The 26978-nt window shown below is 40.8% G+C and overlaps 1 protein-coding gene across 4 annotated transcripts; it reads right to left on the bottom strand.

Moving 5' to 3' along the window:
- Positions 1-2318: 2318 nt before the first annotated feature.
- On the bottom strand, positions 2319-25518 carry MBD3 (methyl-CpG binding domain protein 3). Of its 4 annotated transcripts, none has more exons than XM_039328482.1 (7): positions 25372-25518; positions 17082-17241; positions 10889-11026; positions 9147-9237; positions 6851-7028; positions 4258-4443; positions 2319-3460 (listed from the first exon to the last, which is right to left on the bottom strand). In XM_039328482.1, the coding sequence occupies exons 1-6, from the start codon at positions 25431-25433 to the stop codon at positions 4263-4265; spliced, it is 810 nt and encodes a 269-aa protein (XP_039184416.1). In that variant the 5' UTR covers positions 25434-25518; the 3' UTR covers positions 2319-3460; positions 4258-4262. The 4 variants fall into 4 exon arrangements, with proteins under 4 accessions (XP_039184416.1, XP_039184418.1, XP_039184414.1 ...); XM_039328484.1 differs by lacking the exon at positions 25372-25518 and adding an exon at positions 23934-24513; XM_039328480.1 differs by lacking the exon at positions 25372-25518 and adding an exon at positions 23409-23896.
- Positions 25519-26978: the final 1460 nt, after the last annotated feature.

Here is a 26978-nt window from a genome sequence, read left to right as displayed (position 1 = left end):
CACAGCTGCTAGATCAAGCTTGGAGTTACATACACTGTAGGTGTAGTGATCATTTACGGAGATTTTAGATGGATACAGGGCTATGAACTTGTCATTATGACTAATCTCCCTCCCTAAACATTTTAGGTACTGAAAAAAATTCAGATTTTCCACTTTGTAATAGCTCTATAAAAGTTGGCACTTAGGTGGCACTGTTCCAGTTATCAGGAAATGTTGATATAACTCCAACCCTGAATGTTACCAAAACTTGCTTTTAGGCCCTGTTAACATGGGCAATGAAGAGTAGCCTCCTCTTTATAAGTGAAGTACTTTAAACCTGAGAATGCTTGTTACGAATAAGCAGCTTGTCCTTTTATTAATATTTTTGTGTGAGTTCATATGGAGATATTTATAATTGGCATTCAAGCAGGAAAACCCATGTCACATATTATTTAATTTGCAGGATAGGAAAGCATCCCTTTAAGAAGTTACATCTTTTATCCCTGCTCTCCAACTTTTTCACTGGGCAAGAGACACAACTTCAACCCTGGGGTTTATAGCAGTTTAACAACCAGTTAAATGGTTGTTTTTCTTGCACCTCAGCAATGCTGATCAGCCCAGCAACCTATTAATTCCCTATTACTTGACTATGAGAAATCCTTAAACAGAATATGGTAACATGGCTTCACCTAATGCAAGCTGCCCTGCAAGTAATATTAGTGTGTTGAACTTGGTCTCCATTCTGTCTGAACATTAGCGATCATTCATTTTACACATTAGTTGTGCTTTTTTGGGGTGCTGATTCCTGGTGACTGCAGTTTTCTGTGCAAGTTTTTGAAAGTAGTTTACCGAATTTTTAAAAGCCTTTTTTCTAAAGCAGGGGTGTCAAACTGCTGGCCCGCGGACCGGATGCGTCACCCGGAAGCAACGCCCATCCCATTGCCGGCAGTGGCAAAACCATCCCGATATGTTGCGTGACGTCACGAGTTTGACATGTCTGTTCTAAAGGCTGAGAAAGGGATTGGCCCATGGTTACCTAACTGGCTTTGTGACCATGGCAGGACTAGAACTCATGTTTTCCTGGTTTCTAGCCTGGTATCTTAACCACTGAACTAAACTGGTGCTCTATTCAGTTTTTATTTATATTTTGTTTAAAAAAAAAACCAAACCCTAACCATAATTGTAATGTTGACCATTTGGGGCTCTAAAGTACTTCCAAGTAGGGAATGAAAACCAAAACTTTCATTCTCTGTTGTTTCCATGGAACTATTCAGTGGACTTCCTTTGCTCACGAAAACCCGTCATCTGATCTAATGACCATCATTGCTCAACCCAGGAATTCTTAAACCCCTATAGCAGGGGTTCTCAACCTTGGCAACTTTAAGACTTGTGGACTTCAATTTTCAGAAAATTCTCAGCCAGCAAAGCTGGCTGAGGAATTCTGGAAGTTGAAGTCCACAAGTCTTAAAGTTGCCAAGGTTGAGAACCCCTGCCCTATATAGCATTCTTCTGCCTGCTTTGAATCTCTTTCATTATGGGACTGCTACATACATTTTTTTTTAACCTCACCCCCTTTTCCAGGTCTATGATTGGGAGTAACATTATTTGAAAAGTTATGCTATCCGTATTTCACTATATTTCCTCAACAAACAGTAATACATGAAAAATTAAATGTATGAAAAACATTTTATTACAAAACTAATATTCCCCAACAAGACTGTACATTAAGATACTGTTACAATTAAGGTACATATTAGTGGTAAGGTGGCGATAGTGGTGATGAGTGTGTATTTGAAAGACAAAGGATCAAAGAATTTTCTAAATTCTTGTTAATGAACACTACACTATCAAATCATTTGTTAAAAAGGAAAGAAATGTATCACTCTGGCTTGAAGACAGCCATACTATTTCCTTATCAACAGGGCTTCACACATTTGCGCACTAGTTGCAGCTTCATCCTAGCACAACTTAAGCACGCAGCATGATTTTGCAGCATAAAAAGCTTAAAACAATAATTTATGATATTTCCTAGGAATTATATGCTGAGAGGTTGCTCCAAATAAACAGAGAAAAGAAACCAAGCAGGGACTAACTCTTATGTGCATGCAAGAGCAGAAGAGAAATATACATGATGGATTTCAACCAAATACTCAAAAATCTGAAAACTTAAAGAGACTTCTGGACCAAAATCCTGAATTTCTTTTATAAGTCCAAAATGAAAACAGCTATATTAGGCCCAAGATCATATTTCTAATTTTGGAAATTAAAAAGGAAGATACATCCCACATTTCCAAAATATGTAAAATCTAGCCAGGATTCATGAACAAGGTTTCCATCAGCCCTGGCTTTTTTTTTTTTTTTAAAGAGATGTAGTACTGTCATCTAAACCTGAAATTTAAAATCCAGCACTTATAAAGTATCAGGTTGATGACAATTTATTTACAGACAGTATGCATTAGGAAGCAAGCAAGAGCAAAGATCTTATTATCTGTGTTTCTAGTAACCTAATCCCAGCTGAGGTGGAACTCATTAAGGCAAATTCTGTGTCATTTACAACTGGACTGGTTTGTTTGCTTCTCCTCAATTATGTTAGCAATTTAATATTACTATTTGAAAAGCATTTAATTATATGAGACAAAGGCAACCCACCCTCCAGCGACTAATTCAGTTATAGTACAAGAGGAGATCAATAGCACTAAGTAATCCTTTCTTTCAAATAGTTGCTAAAAACTCACACATCACCTTTTGGTTACATTTTCTCTGATTGGGTGATTATTGTCATCATTTAATATTCTTTCCACAATGGTTTGTGCTCATAAAGTCCTACATGAATTATAGTTCTATGTCATTTTATATTCATGCAGAAGAAGGGGACTTTGATCAAAATGTGGATCTGTATAGCTTTGGGGGCTCAATTTCCCAGTCCACATAGAAAGGCACGTTCTGTTGATGGGAGTTTTTTTTTAAAAGCAAATAAAACAAACCCAAATTAAACAATCAGATAAGAAAATGAAGACCCACAGCAAGATTTTACAAGTGGAATAGCTTACCTATACCATCAAAAATATTTTGTTACATGTAATTTCAAATATGTAGAGAAAACTTAAAAAAAAAATTCTTCATGACATCTCTGGGTTAAGCCATTTCGTTTTAGGGCATGCAGACACTATTAGAAAGAGACTTGGGAAACCTGTTTCAATTATTGGTCTGGGAATAAGACAAAGGAATTATGTTCATATGACTTTTTTGATTCCTCTATTGCCCTGTGATACTTTTAAGAGAAAAATGAGGGGGCAGAGGAAAGAAAAAACTGAGCTTAGCCAGTCCTTCTTCAAACTACTCAGTCTGACTGGTCCCTTCAGCTTCTTGTGAACTGAAGCCAAACACGTTCACATACGCAGATACAGTTAGTGCACAGCATTCTGAAGATGCACTTGCCTCTAGGTGGACCAAGTGCGGGCTAGTTCTGGAGAAAAACACCCTGAAGGAAAAGAGACACTTGATCAGCTACAAAGCATGGGGGATATGGCTCCAAAAGATACCCTGGGATGGCATGGGAGAGAGAATAATAAGATTCCTAGCTTGGGCAGGGGCTGGACTAGATGCCCTTCAAGGCCCCTTCCAACCCTATGATTCTATGAAGAAGTCCTCTCTACATCATACCACATTAGCACGTAGCAAGATCAAGACCACTGCCTGTGACTATGGATGGGTGGGTTTCCAAATAATCTCTATGTTCAAGAAATGTTTCCCTATTCTAAAGGTCCATGTGTACTTGCTATTCAACATTCAGGAGAGGTCAAGACTGTAGCCTCTCCATTCAAAAAACAGGCCAAGCCAACTTGATTTCAGGATCAAGAACATAACCGCCTATGGAGATTCAGTTATCCAGGTCATGGTTTTCCCAAAGGTGTTTTTTCAAGAGGCAACTGGACTTCCTTTCAAGAAAGTCTATTTGCCTCTTGAAAAAGCACCAATGGGACATACAATGAATACCATCTAATCCCCCACTTCTTTGGGACATACCAAGAATACCATCTAATCTCCACTAAAAGTCCCTTCTAGTTAAAATGGAAATGGAAGAAATGATCGGAAAAGTATTTTCTTAAAATCTTGAAAAATGCTATCCTTCATTGCAAATATTGAGCTTGATGATAAATATAAAGAAATATCAGAAACTCTGAGCTTCTTCAAGTTTCTTGATGTCGGGAAAACATCAAAATGACACTGCAAAAATATGCGTGATGGGGAAAAGGTATTAATGTGGAACTTTGCTACCTGGACTATACATTTTCCATCTCCTGTCCACGATCATCATCTTCCTCCTCCTCCTCCTCTTCTTCATTACTCTTTACTGCAGGTGTCTCACCATCCCTTGCTATCTCTTCCACATGAGCAAGCATGTCAGCCATCAAGGCTTCCTCTAGCCTCTTCCTCACTTGCTGAACCAGCTCTTCTTGTTTCCTGGAGAGGGAAAATTACTTAAATAAATACCCCCAGCACATGTTGTATCTATTCCTTTGTTGCACGCAGCAGATATAAGTGGAGAAATCCTGCTATCAGGGAAGAGGTAAATTATCGAAGAGTAATAGGATCATTCAGTAGTTCAAAGTTGAATAGGCAGTAGTTCTTCTTTTAATTTCTCCACCACTACCATCTTATGAAATTGGAATGAGAGAGAACAGGCAAAAAGCACAAAGTGAGCTTACTGAATCTGTGTAGGTCAGGGGTAGGCAACCCAAAACACTCAAAGAGCCACTTGGACCCGTTTCCCACCAAAAACAAAACACTGGGAGCCGCAAAACCCTTTTGATATCTAAAATGAAGATAACACTGCATATATCCTTTTTTACCTTTATTATAGGTGTGTGTATGTGTATGTGTGTGTGTGTGTGTGTATATGTGTGTGTATATATATATATATATATATATATATATATACACACACACACACACACACACACACACAAACACATATATACACATTAAAAATAAAAGTAAAAATATGACTCTTGGGAATATCCATACTATTAAAACAATGATCACCAAGAGAATGCTTTAAGAGAATAAAATTACATACACACACAGGTAAAAAAAGGATATATGCAGTGTTATCTTCATTTTAGATGTCAAAAGGGTCTCTCCTCCCTCCCTCTCTATCTGCCCTTGGTCTGCCACTCCTCTTCCCCCACTCTCTCTCTCCCTCTCTCTCTCTTTCTCTCTCTCTCTTTCTCCCCCCCCTCCTATCTGCTGCTCACCTGGCAAGCTTCAAGCTGTTGTCCAACAACCTCCGGGGTAAGCAACCTCATCTCTTTTATGACTCATGGACTTCAACTCCCAGAATTCCTGAGTCAGCCTAGCTGGGCTAGCTAGCTCTCTCCTGCCCTTCCTGCTTCCTGCTTCCTTCAGAGACGCAGCAAAGGGAGCAGCTCCGCCCAGAAAGCTTTTCAGCTCCTCGGAGAACACTGTGAGTGCACTCTCTTTTACACATACACACACACACACACAACACACAAACACACAGAGAGAGAGAGAAGCAGGGAAGTGCAATTGCCTCTCTCTGTCTCTGTCTCTCTCTGCAAAGGCAGAGGAGGCTGGGAGCCAAAGGGGAAGGCTCAAAGAGCCGCATGCGGCTCCGGAGCCGCAGGTTGCCGACCTGTGGTGTAGGTAATCGTCTAGCTCCGGAGACTTGTGAGATTCATGAGCAGGGCAACTGATCTAAAGAATTAATGTAAGTTGTCAATAGTACGGACTTCTCACCTCTGGTGTGGGTTCTCTTTTGTATAAGGATGATACCCAGGTGTTGTGTTTGGGGGTTTTCTTCCTTACCAATTAAATCTCAGATCTATTTGATTGGTGGAGATGAAATCAGCTATTACATATGTATTCTTGAGAACAATATAGGTTACAGTGGAACAGCAACAAGCATACTGTGGCTACAAGCAGTTTCTGGTTCATGGCTGCCATAGCACTTGCCAGATTTCTTTCAGAGTCATGCAGTGTGTTGTCAGAGCATACTGTTGCACTGCTAGATGCTGGCATGCCTACTTGCCCTTGACACTTAGAAAGTTCCTTCACTGTGTCCCAAATGCTGTTGGTGAGCTTGCTGGTCATGAATCCCTTACCAAAATTATGAACCCCCCCCCCCAAAAGTAGCTTGGTATTTGATAGCTTCAAAACTAGTCAAATTTAGTATTCAACTCATTTTAAAATGAAAACGTTGTCCTGGTACTCGTTTGTTTGTTTGGTACTTGACGTGCTACAATAGGAAAAGGGGGACAGCTGTGGAGAACGGATAGGAAGTTAGCCTTGCTGGGAAGGTTGCTGCAAAAAGAAGAGGGGGATGGCCACAAAGGGCAGATAGGAAGTTTGCCATGCTGGGAAGGTCACTGACATAGGAAAAGGGACAGACAGAAGTCCTTCCCGGCTGAAACCAAAAGATTATGTGGTAAATGCATTGTTTGGCACTTTGTTTGGCACTTTTAGTACTTGTCACACCTCCTGGAACCAAGTGATGATAAGTACTGAGGTACCATTGTAGAAAAAAAAAAAAAAGATCTCAATTGACCGAATTGTGGTCAGGCTGCAGTTGTGGTAGTCTTATGTGCTTTCAAGAACGGGAGGACAGGAACTCGGCACAGAATCTACCTGCTCTTGCTGGAAACAACATTAAATGTTTGTAGCCTTGCCTGTGAATTAGACTGAGAGTGAATGCCCGGGCTCCACTGTAGGCAGATAATTGCATTTCACAACAATTTTTTTTTTTTAGGACAGAAGCATAGATGTTTCTAAGCATCTAACAAATTCTGACACTACATAAAACACCAGGGGGAGAAATTCACCTCCTGCCCTGGGAGTCAGGCTTTACTACCTGATGTCTTCATCAGTCACCATGAAGGCTTTGCAGAGAGGTTGAGAAGTATTCAGCCAGACTCCGGGGTTTTTCTCAACAGCAGCAGAGAGCTGCCCAGTGATGGGCATTGTGCTGGTATGCAAGGCACTGGCAATGGCTGAAAGGAGAGTCTCATCAGTACATCCAGGTCCCACACCTAAAGAGGTACAGGATGATCATAGTTAATAAATGATTCTGTCTTTTTTGCTGATGCTATTACAAAATTGCTACTGATCAGCACCATCAGGTTTAAGGCACAAATATACTCCATGATAGGCTGACAGAAGTGTCGGGCACTAGCTACAGTGGAGAGCTGAGATTCAAATTTAAATCCCTATTCCTAAAACTAAAGCTTCTTCAAGACTTTTTTTTTAAAAAAAATATTCTTCCTTTACTTCTTTTTAACCTCATGGCCTAGAAACACAACTAAGGTGGAAAGCCTTTCCTCCTTTACAGAAGGCAGAGCTAACAATAAGAGGGCAGGATTAGCCTCCAAACAGTTTAAGCCCTGTGCCTTCTAGGAGAAGAGATAGAATTAAGCTCTTTCCTCCCTTTTCAGCAGACTGAAAATCAGCAAGCTTCTCTTCTCTTCCCTTGCTCTGTTTTGTTTTCCTGAGGATAAGGGGCACAAAATGAGTGTGTATCTCATTTTATGCACATGTCAGCGAACAGTGAGATTTTTAAAAAGGTATTTTGTATTTTTAACTAATAGTTCAAGCAGCTGGTTATGATGAGACATCTAAGTGCAGAAAGAAAGAAAACTGGAATCTGAAATAATAGTAATAGTAGTAGTAGTAATAATAATAATAATAATATTAATAATAGTAACAATAGTTGGAAGGGACCTTGAAGGTCATCTGGTCCAACCCCCTGCTCAGGCAGGAAACCCTATACCATTTCAGACAAATGGCTGTCCAGTCTCTTCTTAAAAACTTCCAGTGTTAGAACATTCACCACTTCTGGAGGCAGGTTGTTCCACTGGTCAATTGTTCTAACTGTCAGGAAGTTTCTCCTTAGTTCTAGGTTGCTTCTCTCCTTGATTAGTTTCCATCCGTTGCTTCTTGTCCTTGGAAAATAACTTGACTCCCTCTTTGTGGCAGCCCCCGAGATATTGGAATACTGCTATCATATCCCCCCTCATCCTTCTCTTCATTAAACTAGACATACCCAATTCCAGCAGCCTTTCCTTATATGCTGTGGCCTCCAGTCCCCTGATCACCTTTGTTGCTCTTCTCTGTATTCTTTCTAGAGTCTCAACATCTTTTTTACATCGTGGTGACCAAAATTGGATGCAGTATTCCAAGTGTGGCCTTACCAAGGCATTGTAAAGTGGTATTAATACTTCACGTGATCTTGATTCTATCCCTGTTAATGCAGCCCAGCACTGTGTTGGCCTTTTTGGCAGCTGCAGCACACTGCTGGCTCATATTTAAGTGATTGTCCATTAGGACTCCGAGGTCCCTCTCACAGTTACTACTATTGAGCAAGGTACCCCCTATATTATACCTGTACATTTGGTTTTTCTTGCCTAAATGTAGAACCTTACTTTTTTCACCATTGAATTTCATTTTGTTAGATAGCGCCCAGTGTTCAAGTCTGTCCAGATCCTCCTGTATCCTAATGACTGGATCACTTCTGCCATGGAGCTAAGGAAAGAGCAATTTATACAAAAGAGGAGATTCTAGCCAGAAACTTCATGAGACATCCCTGGTGCTCTGTGAGCTTGGCTGTTTGCTTGCAGACATTTGGGTAATGGAACGTCTTCAAGAAAACAACCAAGCTTAGAAAGCACTAAGGACCCCTCATTTCAATCGTGAGCTACAAATATTCTCCTTTATTAGAAACTCTTGAAAACAATTCAAGGATTGTGAACGAGGGAGATTTAAAGCTTTCATTACTGAAATGAATATATGGATAGACATAAATATTTACCTTCTATATGATGGAACAATAGCTTAGGAAAAAAATTCTCTTGCATCTAGCATATATAGATATATTTATGGCATTGTGCTAAGAATGCTCTATTCATTCAACCTATCTGGACATTTGTTTTTATGACCCAGTCATTTATTTGTTTGATAGCAACACTCCTAAAAATTCAGGCTTACTATAAAAATCATTATTTTTATCGTAACGGTCAAATGCTCTGAAGGATTTTTGATAGTGGAGAAGTGGAATGTAAAATATTTCCAATTAAATAATCAGCTTCATGATCTGAGGAACTTGGTCATTGCCATCAACAGTTCAGTTCTCTGTCAACACTTGTTGAAAGTACCTTGCAAACCCTTTGGAAGGTCCATTGTTTTCACCAGCTCCTCTGCAATGTCAAAGGCATTTAAGCCACTTAGTTTCTTTTCCCAGAAGAGCTAAAAAGAGAAAAATAATTAATTTTTGTAAAAAAAAAAAGGGGGGGGGGTTTGTGGGGAGGAAGGAGAAAGAAAAGTTATGAGTCTGTTACATGTCTTTAAAAACCCTGCAGTATGTCATTTTCCCATCTAATTCTAGTGCAGGGGTAGGCAACCTTGGCTCTTTTATGACTCATGGGCTTCAACTCCCAGAATTCTTGAGCTAGCATTGAAGTCCACGAGTCATAAAAGAGCCAAGGTTGCCTACCCCTGTTCTAGTGTTTCCCAATATGCATTCCTCTAATGTTATTCAGCCTAACAGCATTTTAGCTCACTGTGTCTTTGAAGATTCCTGAATGGTGTATACATAACGCCCCATTCCCAGATTTATCATCTAAAAAGACGGGAGAAAAGTTTGGGTAGGAAGCTGACTCAGGAACAAGGTCTTACAGTGACCATCTCTAATGCAGGAAAGCAAACAATTCAGAGAGGGGAAACAAATAACTTTCAACTTGAGTAAATGTAATGGCCCAGCTTCCATTCTTTACATTTCTGTAATTGAATAGATCAGCTGCTGGTCAAGAGCTGAGGGAGGTGGCAGAGTCTGGAGGATTTTTGTTTTGGATTACAACTCCCATCAGCACAAACTGGCATGAATAATGATTGAAAATGATGTAGTGCAAGTTATTGGGAGGATACCATGTTGTGAAACATTGGATTTTACTCTGACACTGTCTTCCTATCCAAGACATTTTTAAATCTCTAGAATAGGGATGTGCAAAAATTGCCAATTTGAGAATTCAACATTTCAGACAATTCAGAAAGTTGTGTTTCCCTCCAGACTATAACACTTTTGGGGTTGGGATGGGAGAGTTCAGTAATTTCCAGAATTAGCTTCTGAACTGGAATTGGTTTAGGATTTATGGCCGAACACCAGACTTATTTTGTCCATAGCATCTTGAATCATTCCCAGTTTGGAGAGAAATGGAATTTTTCTAGAATTTACCAGAATGGCTCATTCCCAGACTGATGAATTTTGCAGCTCTCTATTGGACAAGACTTTCCTGGCTAGGGTGGGACTTGAACTTGCGGTCTCTTACTTTCTAGCCTGGTGCCTTAACATTAGACCATAGAGGTTATCAAGGATTTCCCCCTTTTAAACTCTACTCAAAATACCAAAATATGTAAACACGGGCCAACAGTGGCCCCATCCATTTGGGAGAAGGTGCTCTGTAAGTATGAAAGGAATGCTAGCAACCTGCATGCAGCCCCAAGGTCTACAGTTCCAGATTTTACTTCATATTAATCTGAAAAGGGAGAAAAAACCATTATGAGCAATCTTTTCCCGCCTCAGTTAGGTTTTTTCATGCAACCCATGATCATGGGATATACTTGCTGGCAATTTATATTCCTTGTAGACATCCTTGCAACTTCTGGCTAACCACTCCTGAAATAAGATGCTGGATTAGGTGGATTTAATAGGAGTCTTTTAACAATATTACAATAACTTAATGTGGTATAATGGACAAAGCAGACTGACTTCAAAGCAGAAATCAAGGCTTATATTGCTGCTCAGCTTTGATTAGGCCTCTGCTTCTCAGTCTAGCTTTCTATGAGATCATTTGGAAAATATTTCAAATCAAACCTCCCACCTCTCAGTCACACCCCTTACCTGTCGGGGTTGATCAACTGCTTTTTGGGGGTCTGTCTTCACTTTGTTGCTGGGATGATTTGTGATCTTAGTGACTGGTTGTTTAAAAATTGAAGCTGTCTGCCTCACAGGAAGTGTGGTGTTTAAATCAGGTTTACCCTAAGGATTTGAGAGGATAGGAAGTGAGCAATAAAAAAAAATCATTCCAAAATTAAACTAAGATCTCTGTCCACAACATTATGGAGTTCATGATGATGCAAAAATGTTTTGAATCAAATTGTTTCTAATCCAAAATACTCTGTTTCAAATGCGAATCAGCTGTGAATAGGCTGAGCATTTTTAGCCAGAAACAGCTATGGTCTAACCACAAAGATTTGATTTTGAATTGGAAGAGTTTCAAACTGGTTCAAACTGACAATTTTGCAATTGAAGTGGCTTGATTCTAAACATTCTCAAGACTCCTAAAACTTAAAGTTAAATGTCTTTATAAATAACATATATTTTTTTAAGGATACATGACAAGAAAAATAACCCTTTCCTTACATTGTGATTCTGGAGAAATCACCTGATAAAAGAAACTTTTTTTTTTTTTTGCTACAATGAATTCTCTCCATTGGCAGCAAGAGGATTTTCTTGTCAGGAATGACAGAAGGACAGAGTTGCTTTCCCTTCATATCTATCTTGATCATGAATTATCCATTTTTCCTCCCAATACCATACAGCTTTTTAAAGAGTATCCAGACTGCTCTTTAGCCCCATCTTAGTTCAAGCCTTAGGTCAGGGTTAGGCAACCTTGGCTTTTATGACTTGTGGACTTCAACTCCCAGAATTCCTGAGCCAGCATGGCTCAGCTTGGAAACTCTCTTTTCCCTCAGCCTGGCTGGCTCAAGAATTCTGGGAGTTGAAGTCCACAAGTCATAAAAGAGCCAAGGTTGCCTAACCCTGCCTTAGATCAACAGCTTATCTTCCTATAAGGCAACTTTAGGAGTCTAAGTATGTATGTACAGTAAGCCATATCAACATTGTGATGTACTTTAGAGTGATAAAAAACTACAAATTAGTACAGGTAGCCCTTGACCTAAAACCATTTCTTTAGTGACCATTCAAAGTTACAACACCACTGAAAAAAGTGACTTATGTTCTTTTTTCACACATATAGATGTTGTGACATCCCCATGGTCACACAATAAAAATTCAGATGCTTGGCAACCAAGATTTATTTATGACGGTTACAATGACCTGGGGCCATGATCACTTTTTGCGACCTTCTGACAAGCAGAGTCAATGGGGAAGCCAGATTAATCAAATAACCATGTTACTATAATGATTCACTTAACTACGGCAAAAAAGTTTGTAAAATGGGGCAAAACTTATGTAACTGTCTCACTTATCAACAGAAATTTTGGGCTTAATTGTGGTTGTAAGTCAAGGACTACCTGTATAGGTCTATGACAGTGGTTCTCAACCTGTGGGTCGGGACCCCATTTGGGGTCGAACGACCATTTCACGGGGGCCGCCAAACAACACAGTCCGCCATTTTTTCCCCCTTTTCCTTAGCTGTGCTACTCCCTTTTATTCTATTGGCTTTTGAAAGCCAATAGAATAGACTCTCTTGAACAGACTCTAATTCTATTGGCTTTCAAAAGCCAATAGGAATTGTCCAGGCTGTCTCTGCCCTGCTGAGCCCGCCAAAAGTCCCATTCTGCAAACGGTGTTGCAAGTTGTCTGCAGCGAAGGTGAGCTATCTGGAAGCTTCCACCCCTCCCTGCTGAGCAACTACTAAAAATGTAAGTAAAAGAGGGCCAGGGGTGAGGTGGGAGGCCGGCAGGTGCAGGGAGGGTTGCTGGTGCGCGTGGGGCCTGGTGGGTGCCTTACCTCCCTTGGGCTGGGCCAGCTGGTGGCCCAACCAGTGGTCAGCCTGCACTGTCTCTGCCGCTTGCCAGCTACGCCTCGGCTGGCGCAGGGGGCGGCACCACGCATGTGCGGCGCTCCCTGGGGAAAGTCCTCAACTTACGACCGGTTGGATAGTCCTCGACTTACGACCGGTTGGGTAGTCCTTGACTTACGACTGGTTGGGGGGGGTCACAGCATTAAAAAGGTTGAGAACCACTGGTCTATGAGCATAAAGCTGCTGCGCTAATAAATCCTACACTGAATAAAAGGTTAGAGCAGATGACTTCCAAGATTCAATTCTGATTTTATAACTGGAGATCCAATCAGTCATACTTTCAACTGTTATCAGAAAGGCCTTAAAAATTTGGCTTCTGGTTCCGGTTTGGGGCGGGTTCGTTTGCTTAGCTGATCTTGTGGCTAGGTGAAACATCAAGAGGCTTGTGCCCTGCTTATCGAGGTGGAAGGAGTAAAACCACAGTTGGACAATCAATTGATTTTGGAAAAAAGATTTGATATCAATGGACAAAGGACTTATGATAAGAAACTGGACGATCTTGTTTCAGAAGGACAAGTTGGTTTGCAGACGCCATTTGAATTTGAGATAGAGAAAAAAACATGGGAAGAAGAGAAACATGTGATTAAAGAGGACAATATAAAAGAAAGGATTTTAAGTGAAATTTACTTAATGTTAAAAGAAAGGTGAAATGATGTTCTGCTACAAGTCATTCAGATTAACTACAACTTTTATACTAATTTAACAAAATGTATAAGGGGAGCTTTCTTTTTGGAGTGTATAGTGTGGCAGGCGGAGGCCCGATTATGGAAACCTGTTTGGACTAGAAAGAAACCCAGAATAAGATACAAATATTAAATATGATTATAGTAATGTGGTAAAGGCCTTACAGCGATTTGGATTGAGTTGGACTTGGATTTTGTTAAAAGGGCTTTATAAGTTTTTATTATTAGAGATGGTATAATGAGAAAAGAACTGAAATATGAGAAGTGATGGAATTAATTATTGAAGATTTGGAGACATAGTGAAAAACAACAGAAGATTGATGAGAAAGAATTTATTTTTGGAGTTAATAATGCTTAAATAAATAAATAAATAAATAATTGGGGCACCTGAATAGTAAATGAATATGTTAATTTAAGATTAAATATTTGTAAAATTAAGAAAGCATAATACAGGATTTTTGGAATAGATAATTAGTTTGTAAACTTTTATTGATTAATGAAATTCATATAGTGACATATTCAATGAAAATTAGTTTTAGAAATGTTTTAATAGGCCTATAATAACATAAATAGACAGAGAATGTTAGTTTATTTTTAATTATATAACTTGGATGAAATGTTATATTAGTGAATGAATTGGTTTTAGAAAGATATTGACTTGATTATGTTCTTAAGAAATGTAGTTTTATAGATTAAAATTTGTATTGATTAATGTAGTTGATGGTTAGATATAGTGATGAATGAAATCATTTGAAAATGTATTAATTTGATTATAATATTCTATATAGATAGAGAGGGAAATTTTTAAGAAATACTGGGTATATGTACTATGTTATTGCTTGTTTTTTTAAAAAAATGGATCACCATGTTTCCACGTGGGTTCTTAAGCTATGTTGGTGTAAAATGGAAAACTAATAAAAATTGTTTTGGAAAAAAAGAAAGGCCTTAAATTTTTTTTTATTTCAGCAAGCTTTTGAGCTCTAGGGTGATTATAAGCAGTTATCTGTTTTTGTTACTGCCATGATGATGATGATTTGTGGTGTAGATTTTTAAAATAATTTTAACTGATCAGATATTCCATATCAGTTTGCTTGTATGCATCACACAGAGGTGGGAAATCTATAGAAGGTGCTAAATCAGTGTTTCTCAACCTTGACAATTTTAAGGCATGTGGACTTCAACTTCCAGAATTCCACAGCCAGCAATGCTGTGCTAAATGAACACTAAAATAAATAAATAATAGGAGCCTTAATTCATAATATCTTAAGTCAACAAAGTTTAATGCAGTTAATTAAATCTACAACTGCCAGCCATTCATGTCTATGAAAAACAACATAGTATACACACAATGCAGCTTGACTGATGACTGAGGGCAAAGGCTGCCCTCTTAGACAAGGAGGGAAAAGCCCTTCCTTAGCATTTACTTAGCGTACAGAAGGGTCTAGGTTCAATTCCCAATATCTACAGCTAATGTCCACTTCTATTCCGGGAATATATAAGATGGATCCCAGACCCTCATTTCCCCTTCATGCTTTGTCATAAAATAGTAACTTGGTCAAGAATAATAAACTACAGAAATGATCTAAAAATGGAGTTCCCCAATCCACCCCTTTTTGTTCATAGCTTGTTATGTTTTTAAGATCATTTAGTTCTCTTCCGACGAGAATTCATGGCAAACTAGATGTCTCTGAAGGAGCAGATAGCAAGATCAGCAGCCAGACAGTAATTTCTGACCAGTCAAGTCTCTCTGGATAAAGGAGAGAGATTGTGAGATAGCCCATGTGGTTCCGGACAGCCACTCCTAATAACTAATGGCTTGTGAGTTAAACAGTTGAGAATCAAGGGATTCCACCAAGCTCATAGCCATAATGTAGTCTTATGGACACAAAGTTCTGCTGAACCTCATTTTCTAATCACGTTTGGTTCTTAGCTGATTTTCAACTATTAAGAACCTTTTGATCTTAGCTATAGAACTTTTTAAAGATGTTTTAAAGGTATAAAAAGCCTTTTAGAATAAATAGCAAAAGGATAACTAGAACATTGATTTTAGAAAGTCATAAATGGACTAAGATGGATTTGAAATAAGATTTTAAAATTTATCACAAGAATCCTTCCCATGGGAAAATGCTGTTTTAAATTTTTAAAAGGAAATGGATATTTGAATGTTAGACACCAGACGAGTTAGAAACTCCTAAAGATTACAATTAAAGGAGAACACTTAAATTCAAATTACTAACACAGAATGGAACAAAATACTTTAACACTGAACACATTGGAGATTGATTGTGAGCAATAGATCCAGAAGTTAATCTTTCAAGTGTCTGCCATTATAGATAGTCTTTCAAAAATGTTTTGGAAGAGGAACATGTTTTACCAGACAAGACTGAGATGGATCTTAGATTTAAAAATGACAGGCTATAAGAATATCGAAAAAGATGTTGCACTAGGTATATAAATGAAACCTTAATAATTAAAAAGGGATATAGAAATGGCATACCCAAAAGAATGACTTTCTATTTTGTTGGGTTTACAAAAGTGACATGTTAAAGTTTGAAGGATTCAGTGAGAAGAGAGAAAGAAAAATGAAAAGTAAACAAGCTTTAGAACACTATTTGAAGGGATTAAAGACCAAGATTGTTAAAAGTGAAAGGCATATATAGTGGGTTTTTTGATCAAGATTAAAATAGATATATTGTCATATTTATTTTTTGGTAACCGTTAATGGACTTTTGATGACTAGGACTGAATGATGAAGTTTTAAGGATTTGTTTATAGGTAAAAGAGATGAAGAGATTGTTGTATTTTGAGAGAAAGTGGTTGTTAAAATTGTTTATAATTGTTATGACAAATAGCAAAGCATTTCTTTATAATTCTTTTTTTTTATTATTACATCTGTCTGTCTGTCTACCTATCCCTCACAGAGGGGATCTGGGAGGTATACAATTTAATCAATATAATAAAACATTAAAAACCAAATAATTAAAAATGATTAAAGAATTCCAAGATGGGGAGACTAGGAGTTGTTAATAGAGGCGGCGGAGGGGTTTCTCAAGGGGCCAACCAGCCCCATGGCTATGTGGGCTCCTGGGTCCCCCGTGCAAGGCTACACAGCCAGGTTCTGACCCCTTTGCAGAAGGCCAAGAGATTGGGAGGTTCCCTAAAGCAAGGGCAGGGCAGAAAACACCCTCTTCCTTGACCCCACCATTTCCCTCTCTCTTGTTTTTTGCAACTTTTTTTCTAGTTTGTATTTGTATCTGTTTAACTGCAATGTTTAATGAAACATACACATATATAAAATAAGATGATTTGATTCAACCAGACATTTTGTTTAGAATCAAAAATCTTGGAGATGTTTTTATCTCCCTTTTGCTAAGATGTACTTTAGAATTTTTAAATGTGAAATCTATTTAAATGCCATCTGCTTCAAGTACAAGTTATTAAAGAAAGAGCATTAATGACAAAAGTAAATAGAGTTAATAAGGCATATCACTGTGTGCATTTAGAATTCAACTGTAATTCTCTCCCTACAGCCAATAGGGTATCCAATTTTTTTAAAAAGAGAGGAAAAGAAGATCAGCCTCACCTTGGTTTGGCTTGAACAGTCATACCGCATCCTTTGCCGGTTTTTGTTCACCTTGCTCATTAGCATCTTCCCTGTTCGGAAGTCAAACGTGCTCAGGTCCATGGAGTTACCCAAGTAACGGGCCAGCTGAGGTTTACTGCGGAATTTCTTCCCACTTGGACTGAGAAATGGGCAGAATTTGGAGGGGAAAGGGTGGAAAGAAGAAAGAACAAATTTAGCTTTTGAATTCTGGGCAGCATGTGTTAGAATTATAGCCCAAATACAGCAATTAGTTTTGGGCTGTTTGCACTTATCCCTGCAAAACTATAATGGCTTTGTTATGGGGTAACAGACTCCCTCCCCTTCCATTCAATAACTACAGATGCAACAAAGCTAGTTAGCAGCAAGTCACTTTCATCACTGCTGAGGACACTGTGGACAATACAACGTACATAGAAGATCAATGGTGAACTTAAGCTTTGTAAAGGGGAGGGGTTAAGAGCTTTAAATTAAAATTAAGAAAATACATGCTTCTCTAGATATATGGGACTTGTGCAACTGCTCAATAATTCCAAAACTACCATTTTAGCAGTATGATACAAGAAAAGGCTTTAGTCAGTGGGTATGAAGTCCCCCTGATTTAAGGCCTGCAAGTCATTTGTGATGAAAGTGTCCCATGTGGATTATTAAGCTTTTTTACTGAAAAAAAAAAAGAATGCAGAAGGCATTTCTGATCCTCTATTGTTCAAAGATAAAAAAGCAGCTGCAAACCAATGGAACCAATTCTCCACGCTTGCCTGTCTTAAAGGTATGCTGGCATTGTAAAGTTTTCCATGGTATCCTTCAGACACTGTTTACAAAAAAAAAAAAAAAAAGCTGTCTGCTTTTCTTTCACTCCTTTATTTAGTGTTACTTGAAATTCACAGACTTTTGAGAACATACATGGGCTGCAGGGGGGAAGAAAAGGGGAGAACTTAAAATGAATACATTGCAGCCTATTCAAACTGGGTTGAACAGCCTCCAGATGTCGACTCTGCACAGACAACCTGGACTCTTTGTTCTTTTATATTCTGATTTGCAATGGAAAAAGTATCTTTGTCCCAGTTACAAGCAAATTCATTTCCATCACCAATTATCTAGTTTCAGGAACGCACACACAGACATTTCATAAAACAGAAAAAAAATAAGGGGTTTAATTAAAACAAAAGCAAAAGTGTAACACCAAGCAGTAGTTTTTGACCAAGTGGGTAATACACAGCAGTAGTTTTGAACTTTCTCCTTTCAGGGATCACCCTTTCCCACTAAGTCATCTGCTAGGTAAGCAGTGTGATGTAGAAAATCACTGTAACACTATTATTTTAAACATAATCAAAATGAAAGCTTCCCTAAACCAATGCAACTTCCTATTCAAAATAGCTTGAATTAAACAAATTTAGGATCTGATAGGAAGGTAGGATATTTATTCGAATAGGACCTTTACAAAAAGCTTTGTATTTTAATCAACCAACTGATCCATACAAATGTCTATAGGGGGAAATACTGTATCTTAGCTTAGATTTAGAGCTCAAGAGTTTAGTAGCAACACTTCAAATAGGGGCAGGAAGTGAATAGGCTTTAAAATTAGATGAATGCACTCTATTATTTAGCACCAGCAAACATACAAGCAGCTGTCCTATATGCTATCTGAAGCACCCATACTATATGCAAGCACCTATCTTTCATTTGGGAAACTTTAATGTTGAAAAGTGGGTAAATGTTTTATAAGTATGTTATAAACAAATATTTTATAAACAAAGAGCTTAGTTATAAATAGCAAATCCAAAGGCAATGAGACACTTTTAAGCTCTAGTGCCACTTTATGTGCTTCCACACAGAGTACAAAATCCAGAGAGTGTGAAGCTACAAACTTTGGACAATTCCACAAGTTTATCTGCCTTGCCCACTAGTAGTTGTATCCTATTAGTCCACACTGAAATTCATTTTGTTTATTCTCATATTTTAAAGAAACTGCGTCCAGACACCAATTCAAGAACTCTCAGTCTACATGGGATGGTCAGAAACAGGAGGCAGTTATTTGCCAACTGTATACATCCTCATTATGCTTTAGCCCAGTCTCCAAATTGCTCTCTTCAGAGGTTTCAGGTTGATTAAAAATAAAAAAAACAGAAGAGGAAATGGATCCATCTAATACTGTATTGAAAATATTAAGTGGTAGAGAAATCTCCCATCACTATAGAGTATGGCTTATTTTAAAGGACTGATGCCACTGCCTATCAGTCTCAATCCTACTTTAACTAGACAAAAGTACGATGAGCAGCTACAACTGTGAATTAGGTGAAGGTTCATTCTCCGAGTTTGAGGGATGACTTCTGAACGTTTCGTTACCAGGCAAGGTAACATCTTCAGTGTTTAGGGGATGTCTGTGTCAGTGTTCTTCTTGTATAAGGGCTTCAGGTGTAGGAGTGTCAAGTGAGAGTCTTGTGATGGGCCAGGTACGAGTCATCAGAGATGTTCGCCACTATTACCAACTGAGAATTATTGTGGTTGGACATTCCAGATTCACACTATCTACCAGGTCGCAATGTTTCCTTCATTAGAAAGCACAATTTTTCTATGGGATATACATATTTTATCTTCCTGCTCTTGTTCACATACTTCATGACTATAATATGGTCCACTTTTACTTCTTTCCTCAGTGATTCCATGACACAGCTCTTTCCTATTCACTGTTTCCTAACTGTAAGATACAGGCAACCCTCAATTTACGACCACAATTGAATCCAACATTTCTGTTGCTAAGTGAGACAAGTGAGCTTTGCCCTATTTTACAACCTTTCTTGGCACAATTGTTAAATGCATCATTGCAGTTGTTAAGTTAGTAACATAGTTGTTAACTGAATCTGACTTCCCCCTTGACTCTGCTTGTCATAAAGGGTAATCAATCATATGACCTCGGGATCCTGCAACCATCACAAATATGAACCAGTTGCCAAATATCTGAATTTTGATCATGTGATCATGGGGATGCCGCAATGGCCGTGCATGTTTAAAAACAGTCGTGAGTCACTTTTTCCAGTGCTGTTGTAACTTTGAACAGTTACTAAACAAATGGTTGTAAGTTGAGGACTAGCTGTACTTCTTTAAAAACAAATCCTGAACATTTTCAGAAGCATCCCAGATACATTTCTCCAACTTACTACTTATAATTATTGCTTACTCAGTCAGGCCAGCTAGCTTCACCTTCTAAGTGCAGATAAAGAACAGAAAGGAATAATTCTGAATGGTTCTAGTGATGCTTATCTTTAAGTCCTACTCCTACATAGAAGTGTGCATTTTGGTTTCTTATTTCTACATGAAAATATTATGGGCACTCATGTCTCCATATCACATTTTGTCAGTTATTTTTGATACTTACCCTGTTGAATTTTATTCCTGAAGTTGTAAAATTCTAAAAACTACTGGAGTTCTCCAAATCTTTCATCACATGTATAATAGACAATACTAATTGATTACATGGGCATGGCACTAAAACTTTATTTATTTATTTATGAGACTTATATACCGCTTTAAGTGCAAGCACTCTCTAAGCGGTGTACACCAGTAAGCAATGTATATATATATTTACATTGCCCCCAACAATCTGGGTCCTCATTTTACCTACCCCGGAAGGATGGAAGGCTGAGTCAACCTTGAGCCGGTGAGATTTGAACCGCTGACCTGCTGAACACAGTCAGCTAAAGTGGCCTGCAGTACTGCACTCTAACTCTTTTTTGTTTTACACATCATAAAAAATATACTAATTCTAGATCAAGAATAGCAGCCCACCAGCATGTTTAAAAAAAAAAATAGTGTTGCCATCCTAAGATACAAGCTGTTGTATGTCACCAGAATTGCCCTTCTGTTAGCCATCAAACTGCTGATCAGCATGCCAAGTATTCCTTTGTGGCTCAGGATTATTTTTTTAATTTATCATTGTGGCCCTTTACATGTTGTGCATGCCTAGTCTAGACTAATTCTCAAAGATATCTCCTAATAGAACACAAATTCCAAGACAGTCACTCTACTATCATCCAAAATATGGGTGTTAAAGAGGTTTTTTCTAAAACTAGTGTTAAAAATTTCAGACATCCACTTAATTATACCTAGGATTTACATGTTCTGCCTTTATTTTCCTCTTTTCAATTCATGTGAATTGGTATTGAAGGATACAATTTATAAGATTATAAACATGCAATAACTGTGCTGCAGCCCCAAATCCCACCTATACAGCTTCCCGACTGACCAAGCAGAAGATGCCATCTCACATCCTTCTTCCATGAGGCTGAAAGACTGAAGACTTTTCATGCATTGGCAGTCTGGCATAATTTGACATGCCGCCAGCAGCACATTGACAAGATTAACAGACACAATGTAATTTTTTTAGTTCTTGCTCAATGTGATGTGTAAACCCAGGCTTATTTAACAAATCATGGTTAGGAAAATATGTGAACATAGTTACTAGTATCTTTATGCAACAGACTGTATCTTCTCTGCCCCCCAATAATTTAACATGAGCTTAATACTAGAAATACTGTGACTATAATTAAGATGTGGAGAGGGGGAGCTGTTTTGTATTTGACAGACTTACAACTTCTACCAACTCATCTTCTGTAGTCTTTCTGTTCCCTATACACCCACACAGGAGCATTGTGAGAGCATCTCACTGTTATTTTTTTGCCTACACACATCCTTAAATGGCTCTTTTTTTTTAACCCTGCTCACTCTATCTTTTCTTGATTGGCTTTCTACAATGTTTCTAGTTTAGTGGTATAGCAAAGAGAGAGTAGCTATATACCTATTCTGCAAATTGGGGCATCCACTCATTTGCAAAGAAACTCAGTTCTCTTGTCTTCTCCCTAAAGACTGTCTTGTACTTAGGGTAACACTTCTGACAGTTCAGTTATCATCCCCTACTGATTCCAATGGCATTTAGACTATAAATTTACATTTATTTAAATCAAATTTAAATTATCAACCTGCCTTAGCCTTGAAAGCTGGCTGGCTGATTTTGGGATAGTCGCTCTCTCTCAGCCCAACTCAGGTCACAAGACTGTTGTGCGGAAAATAGGAAGACAAGAGAGTATTAGATATGTTCACAGAGTTATTTACAAAAATTGTGTGTGTGGGGGGGAAACTAAAATCAACTCATACATTCTCCATCTGATCTGTTGTCCTTCCATATGACTCCTACAGCACCTGTTCCTTCTGTATTTTAAAGCCTCCCGGTCTCTCTTTCACAAACTCTCAGCAAATCTGAACCATTTAATAAATATTAGAAAAACTCAAGCAAGTTCTTCATCTCTGAAAGCACTTTTCAGCAAGTTATTACTGCATCCATGTTATATTCTGATATACACACATCTTCATTCCATTTTAAAAGAGCCCTCCAGGTAAATTTTGTACCAAAAAATGAAGTCTGAAATTAAGAATTTATTTACCACTTGAAATGGTGAGTAGACTCCATGTGGTTAATGTGGGGATGCTGTGGCAGACCAGCTGGCCTGTGCAGACCAGTTTGAGAACCACTGCTCTCTATTCAATATAAAAGTCTATTTCTCTCCAGAGAACCCCCATTGATATATCTCAAAATCCAGATGCAAAGTCACTAGAAAGGGGTATCATATTTTCATAGCCCCAAAGGAACAAAAAGCAGACAGCAACTTAGCTCCTCCACCCTGAAATAACAGCGTAAACTTCCACGAGAATATCCTGCAATGGCGACAGGATTGTAATTTCTTAGCATGTAGAGACTAAGAGACTAACCTGCCCCCAATTCACTGGGGGAGGATATATAACAAGTGACTGGACTTTTAAGATGTGAAATTGTCATTTGTAGTTTACTCCACTGCTAACCGAGAGAAAGCCATTGGCAACCTTCCTTTCAAGCGATTCTTTAGCTAAATACAGAACAAGGAACATCTGTAGCTTTCAAAAATGCTAAAGATGCCACTCTCCGCTCTGAAATGGATAGGACCTCTAGCACAGCACATATGCAGATTGAAAATAACCACTCATTCGTTTCCTATTTGACATGCAGAAACCAGTTTTCCCCACTCCCCACAGAACTAGACTTTCCACAGTAGATGCAAACAGGGGACAGGAAAGACCAGCTATATCTCCTCCATGCAGAAAATGTAGATTGAGCAGTCTCCCCTCTTTGTATGCATATATTTGCAATGACAGTCTCACAGCAGCAAGCCTGTAAAGATAGGTGGCAGCAGCCACAGCAGCCCCATCACCCCCTCCATCTTCCTCCCTTCCCACCCCCAACCCTCCCTACCCAAGGCCCCTCCGCAGTGGCACATTCACCTATAATAATAGACATCACTCTTGCCAGCAGAGAGCCCCGATTTCCTGGTCACTTCTTCCCTTTTCCATCCCTGCGGGAGAGCTGAGCACTCCCACCTCTTCCGATCCATTGCTTCCACGATGCCAGGGTCTGGATCTGGTTCGAGCCAGCCTCCTCCTCCTCCTCTGGCTCCTGCCTGCCTGCTTGCTCCAAGGTCCCTCCCAGCCAGGACTGCGGTGGTTTGCTTGCTGCTACTTGCTGGCTAGCTTCTGTTGCAGCTGGTGGCGACTGCAACCTCCACTCTGGCTTCCAGGGCCAAGCTCTTACAGAGTGCCTCCCTCGGCTGGGACTAGAACGTTCACAGAGGCTGTTCCTTTCAGTAGCTGTCAATCGCACCTCCCACCCCTCACTTCTCTTGCTGGATGGGGGCGCTGTTCCTTTTACCCAACCGCTGAGCTTTTTTGCTTGCATCATCAGCTCTTCTCAGGAGCTCCCTTCCCTCCCACTGCTGTCTCCCTCATTCATTCCTTTTGCTTTTCCCTTACCACGCACGTGCGCCTCCCCCCGCGGCTGTTCCATTCACTCATGTTCCTCCCGCCGTATGAAGGAATGAGGTAGTGAGCGCAGGCAGCCGTTGGTGAAAAGCCAAAAGAAAAAAAAGGCCACTTCCCATCCCGCCAAATTAAATAAAAAGCGCCCAAATGGTATCCCTCCGCTTTGGCAAGAATATAGTCCCCCGCAGAGATTTTTTTTTTAGCCACATACATGTGAACGGGCGATACGCACACCTGCTCCCAAAAGCACTGACAAGACTCGGGGGTGGTGGTGGTTCTACGCTCAATCTCATCTCCTCACGATGTGCTTTGCTCTCTCCCATTGAACCCCGCAGCCAGACAGCTGCGTACGTGTGACCGCTGCCCCGCATACTCAGCCCAGGCTACTTCCCCAAACATCACCCTTTCTCTAGGTTCCTATGAATCTTCTCCTGGACCTCCGACTTTTGGCAAAACCCGGCTCTGCGACCACCTCTCCAGATTTGCGGGCTCTGCAAACCGCCTTGAGTTCATGCCCGAAAAGGCGGGATCCAAACCGACACGGATCCACATTCAAACGAGTTCCATGTGCCCGGCTTTTGCATTGTCCACCACACAGCCTGGCTCTTCGCGGGAAGCTCTTCGCCCACCCCATCTGCCAATGGCCCCCCGCTGCTCCCCATTGCTTTCGCTGCCTGCCCTGGACCCCGCTTGGACAGGCCCCACGGGTCTCCCCTTCGCCCCCGCCGATTCTCCCCAGTTCATCGCTCCCCTTCCTCTCAGACACGTGCCTTCGGCGCCTCCGCCCCCTAGCGCCTCTCACAGGCTGCCTCCCTTCTTCCCTCCCGCACGGGCCGTTCGTTCGTAATTGTCGATGGGCACTTAATGGCATCTAACGTCCCACCACGCGCGGGGCGAAGAGGGCCGTTCCCCGACAGGGACTCCCCGCTCACCCCCCAGGGACCCCCAGACCCTCCGCCGCCAGCAAAGCCCTCCTCCCCTCCCCGCCGGCAACCCGTCCCCTTCCTCCACCCCATAGCTCAACCCTCCCCGTTCTTCAAAACTCCCGCCCCACAGCGCGCGCCTCGTCGATCCGCTTTCTTCGGCAACCCCACGGGCAGCGCTCCGGGCTGACCCGAGGCCGCCTTCCCGCGCCCGTTCCCCACGCTTCCCCTCCCGTGTCGCCCGAGGCTGGCGGAGAACCCTCCACCCCCCCGCCCTCCAAGGACTCGAGAGCGTCCATTTCCCGCATCGTCTGGACGCACCAAACCGCGCCCCCTCCTCAGCCTGCCCCAGGGCTCTCCGTGCGCCCAGACTTTCACGAGAGCCCCTGCTCTGTGTGCTCCGCTTCTAGCCTGCTGACCGGCTCGGCTCGTGCCCTGAGCCTTGTTCATGTTTTCAGCCCCCCGTGGCGGGCACACCCCTTCCCCTCACTCGCCTTGGCGCTCACCCCAAAGGAAGAGAGCGCGGGCTCCCTCTCGGACCCCCGGGTGCCCCCGGCGCCTTGGCCATCTTCCTCTTCCCCGGGCTGTGCAGTGGCCGCCACGTGGTCCCAAAGCCCAGGACCCCCGCTCCTTTCGACCCCAGAAGCCCCGCCCCGCCGGGCCAGCCCGCAGGGGACGGAGGCGGGGGGGGGGTCGGCGGCCGCGAGCACGTGAAAGGCGCCTCCGCTTCGCCCCCCGCGGCCTTTGGCGCCGAATTCCGGCTTCCTCCCTAGCTCAGCGACTGTGTCCCTCGCGTGGGATCCGTCGCGCTTGTTCCTCTTTTTATGTGCCTTTAAATCAGGATGGAGCTCAACAGGTGAGGCCTCCAACGCTTCCTTCGCAAACTGCTGCCCACGATCATCTACGTAGGCCCAGGGGTTCCTAGGCATCGTCTCCTGGACCCCAAGATATCTGGGGCTTCCCAATTTATATATATCTTGAAATTATAAAAAAATATAAAATGATTTGTGTGTAGCCTAAACATTTTCAAAAGGTTTCAGAAACCTTTTGTTAACCTTCCTCGCCAGCAGGTTAACAATCTTGTGAACACAAAAGAGCAGAGCAAGTGCGAAAAGAACCAGTGTTTATATTTATACTCTTTCTTTTTGCTCATAGAAGCAATGCTAGTTTACAATAAAGCAACGTGACATAATTAAAATCAGTTAACGATTGAAACCCTAGGGATAGCGACTCATCTTGCTGCGTTCCTAAATTCTGGGAGAGGGGGCCAAATGGTTTTCCCTGGGAAGAGCTTTCCGTATCTTTAGAAGGTGCACAAGAGAAGGGCCATCCCCAATAATTGAGCTGGCTGAGATAATTTATTCAGAACTCCTAAAGAGCTCATTAATTAGGCAGCTTCGTTGTGGACAATACACTGAAGCTGTATTTGAGCTGGAAGCTGCAAATGCCCCAGGTGGACTTTCTGGGGCATGATTTGTTATACTGGTTGTATGTTATATGTCCATCCAACCAGTGGATGGACAATGAATTGGAGCAGGATGACAAGCAGATGTGTCAAGACAATGCATAGAGTGACCAGAAGATGTCATCAGAATTTCAGAAAATTCCCAACTCCTTGCTGCCATCTGCAGGTCATCCAAACGTTTGCACTATTGCTGAGAGTTCTAATACTGGGAAAAGCTGCTGTCACCATTTCAGGTATCTGCTCAGAGTATTGCTCCAGCTGCTGTTTTTTGGTAAAAGGAGCCTGTCTATACAAGCCAGAACAGATTTGCTCTCTCAAATGTAGCAGTTGCTAAGGTGGGAATAGGGAGCTCCATTTGAAAGATCTGCTTGGCTTTCAGCCTTCTAAGGCTTTAAATTACACCTGGCAAGTGCAGGTCTTTCAGTGTAGTTGTGATGTGGTCCTTGTACTTTGCACCAGTTGTTTGGCTGCTGCCTTTTGTACCAGTTGTAGCTTTTGAATTATGTTTCAAGCATGACCCCCCCCCATTGCAGTAGTCAATTTTTAAAAATAAAATTCCTTACCTCATATGGACAGAATGACATTGTATCCTCCTACAACTTTAAGCTCAGGTGAAAGGATGCAAGACATTAGCCATCCACTCTGATG

This window comes from Crotalus tigris, unplaced genomic scaffold (genome assembly GCF_016545835.1).
Source record: "Crotalus tigris isolate CLP2741 ecotype Arizona unplaced genomic scaffold, ASM1654583v1 scf7180000024379.1109085, whole genome shotgun sequence".
Classification (NCBI taxonomy): domain Eukaryota; kingdom Metazoa; phylum Chordata; class Lepidosauria; order Squamata; family Viperidae; genus Crotalus; species Crotalus tigris.
This window is presented reverse-complemented; position numbering and strand designations above follow the sequence as displayed.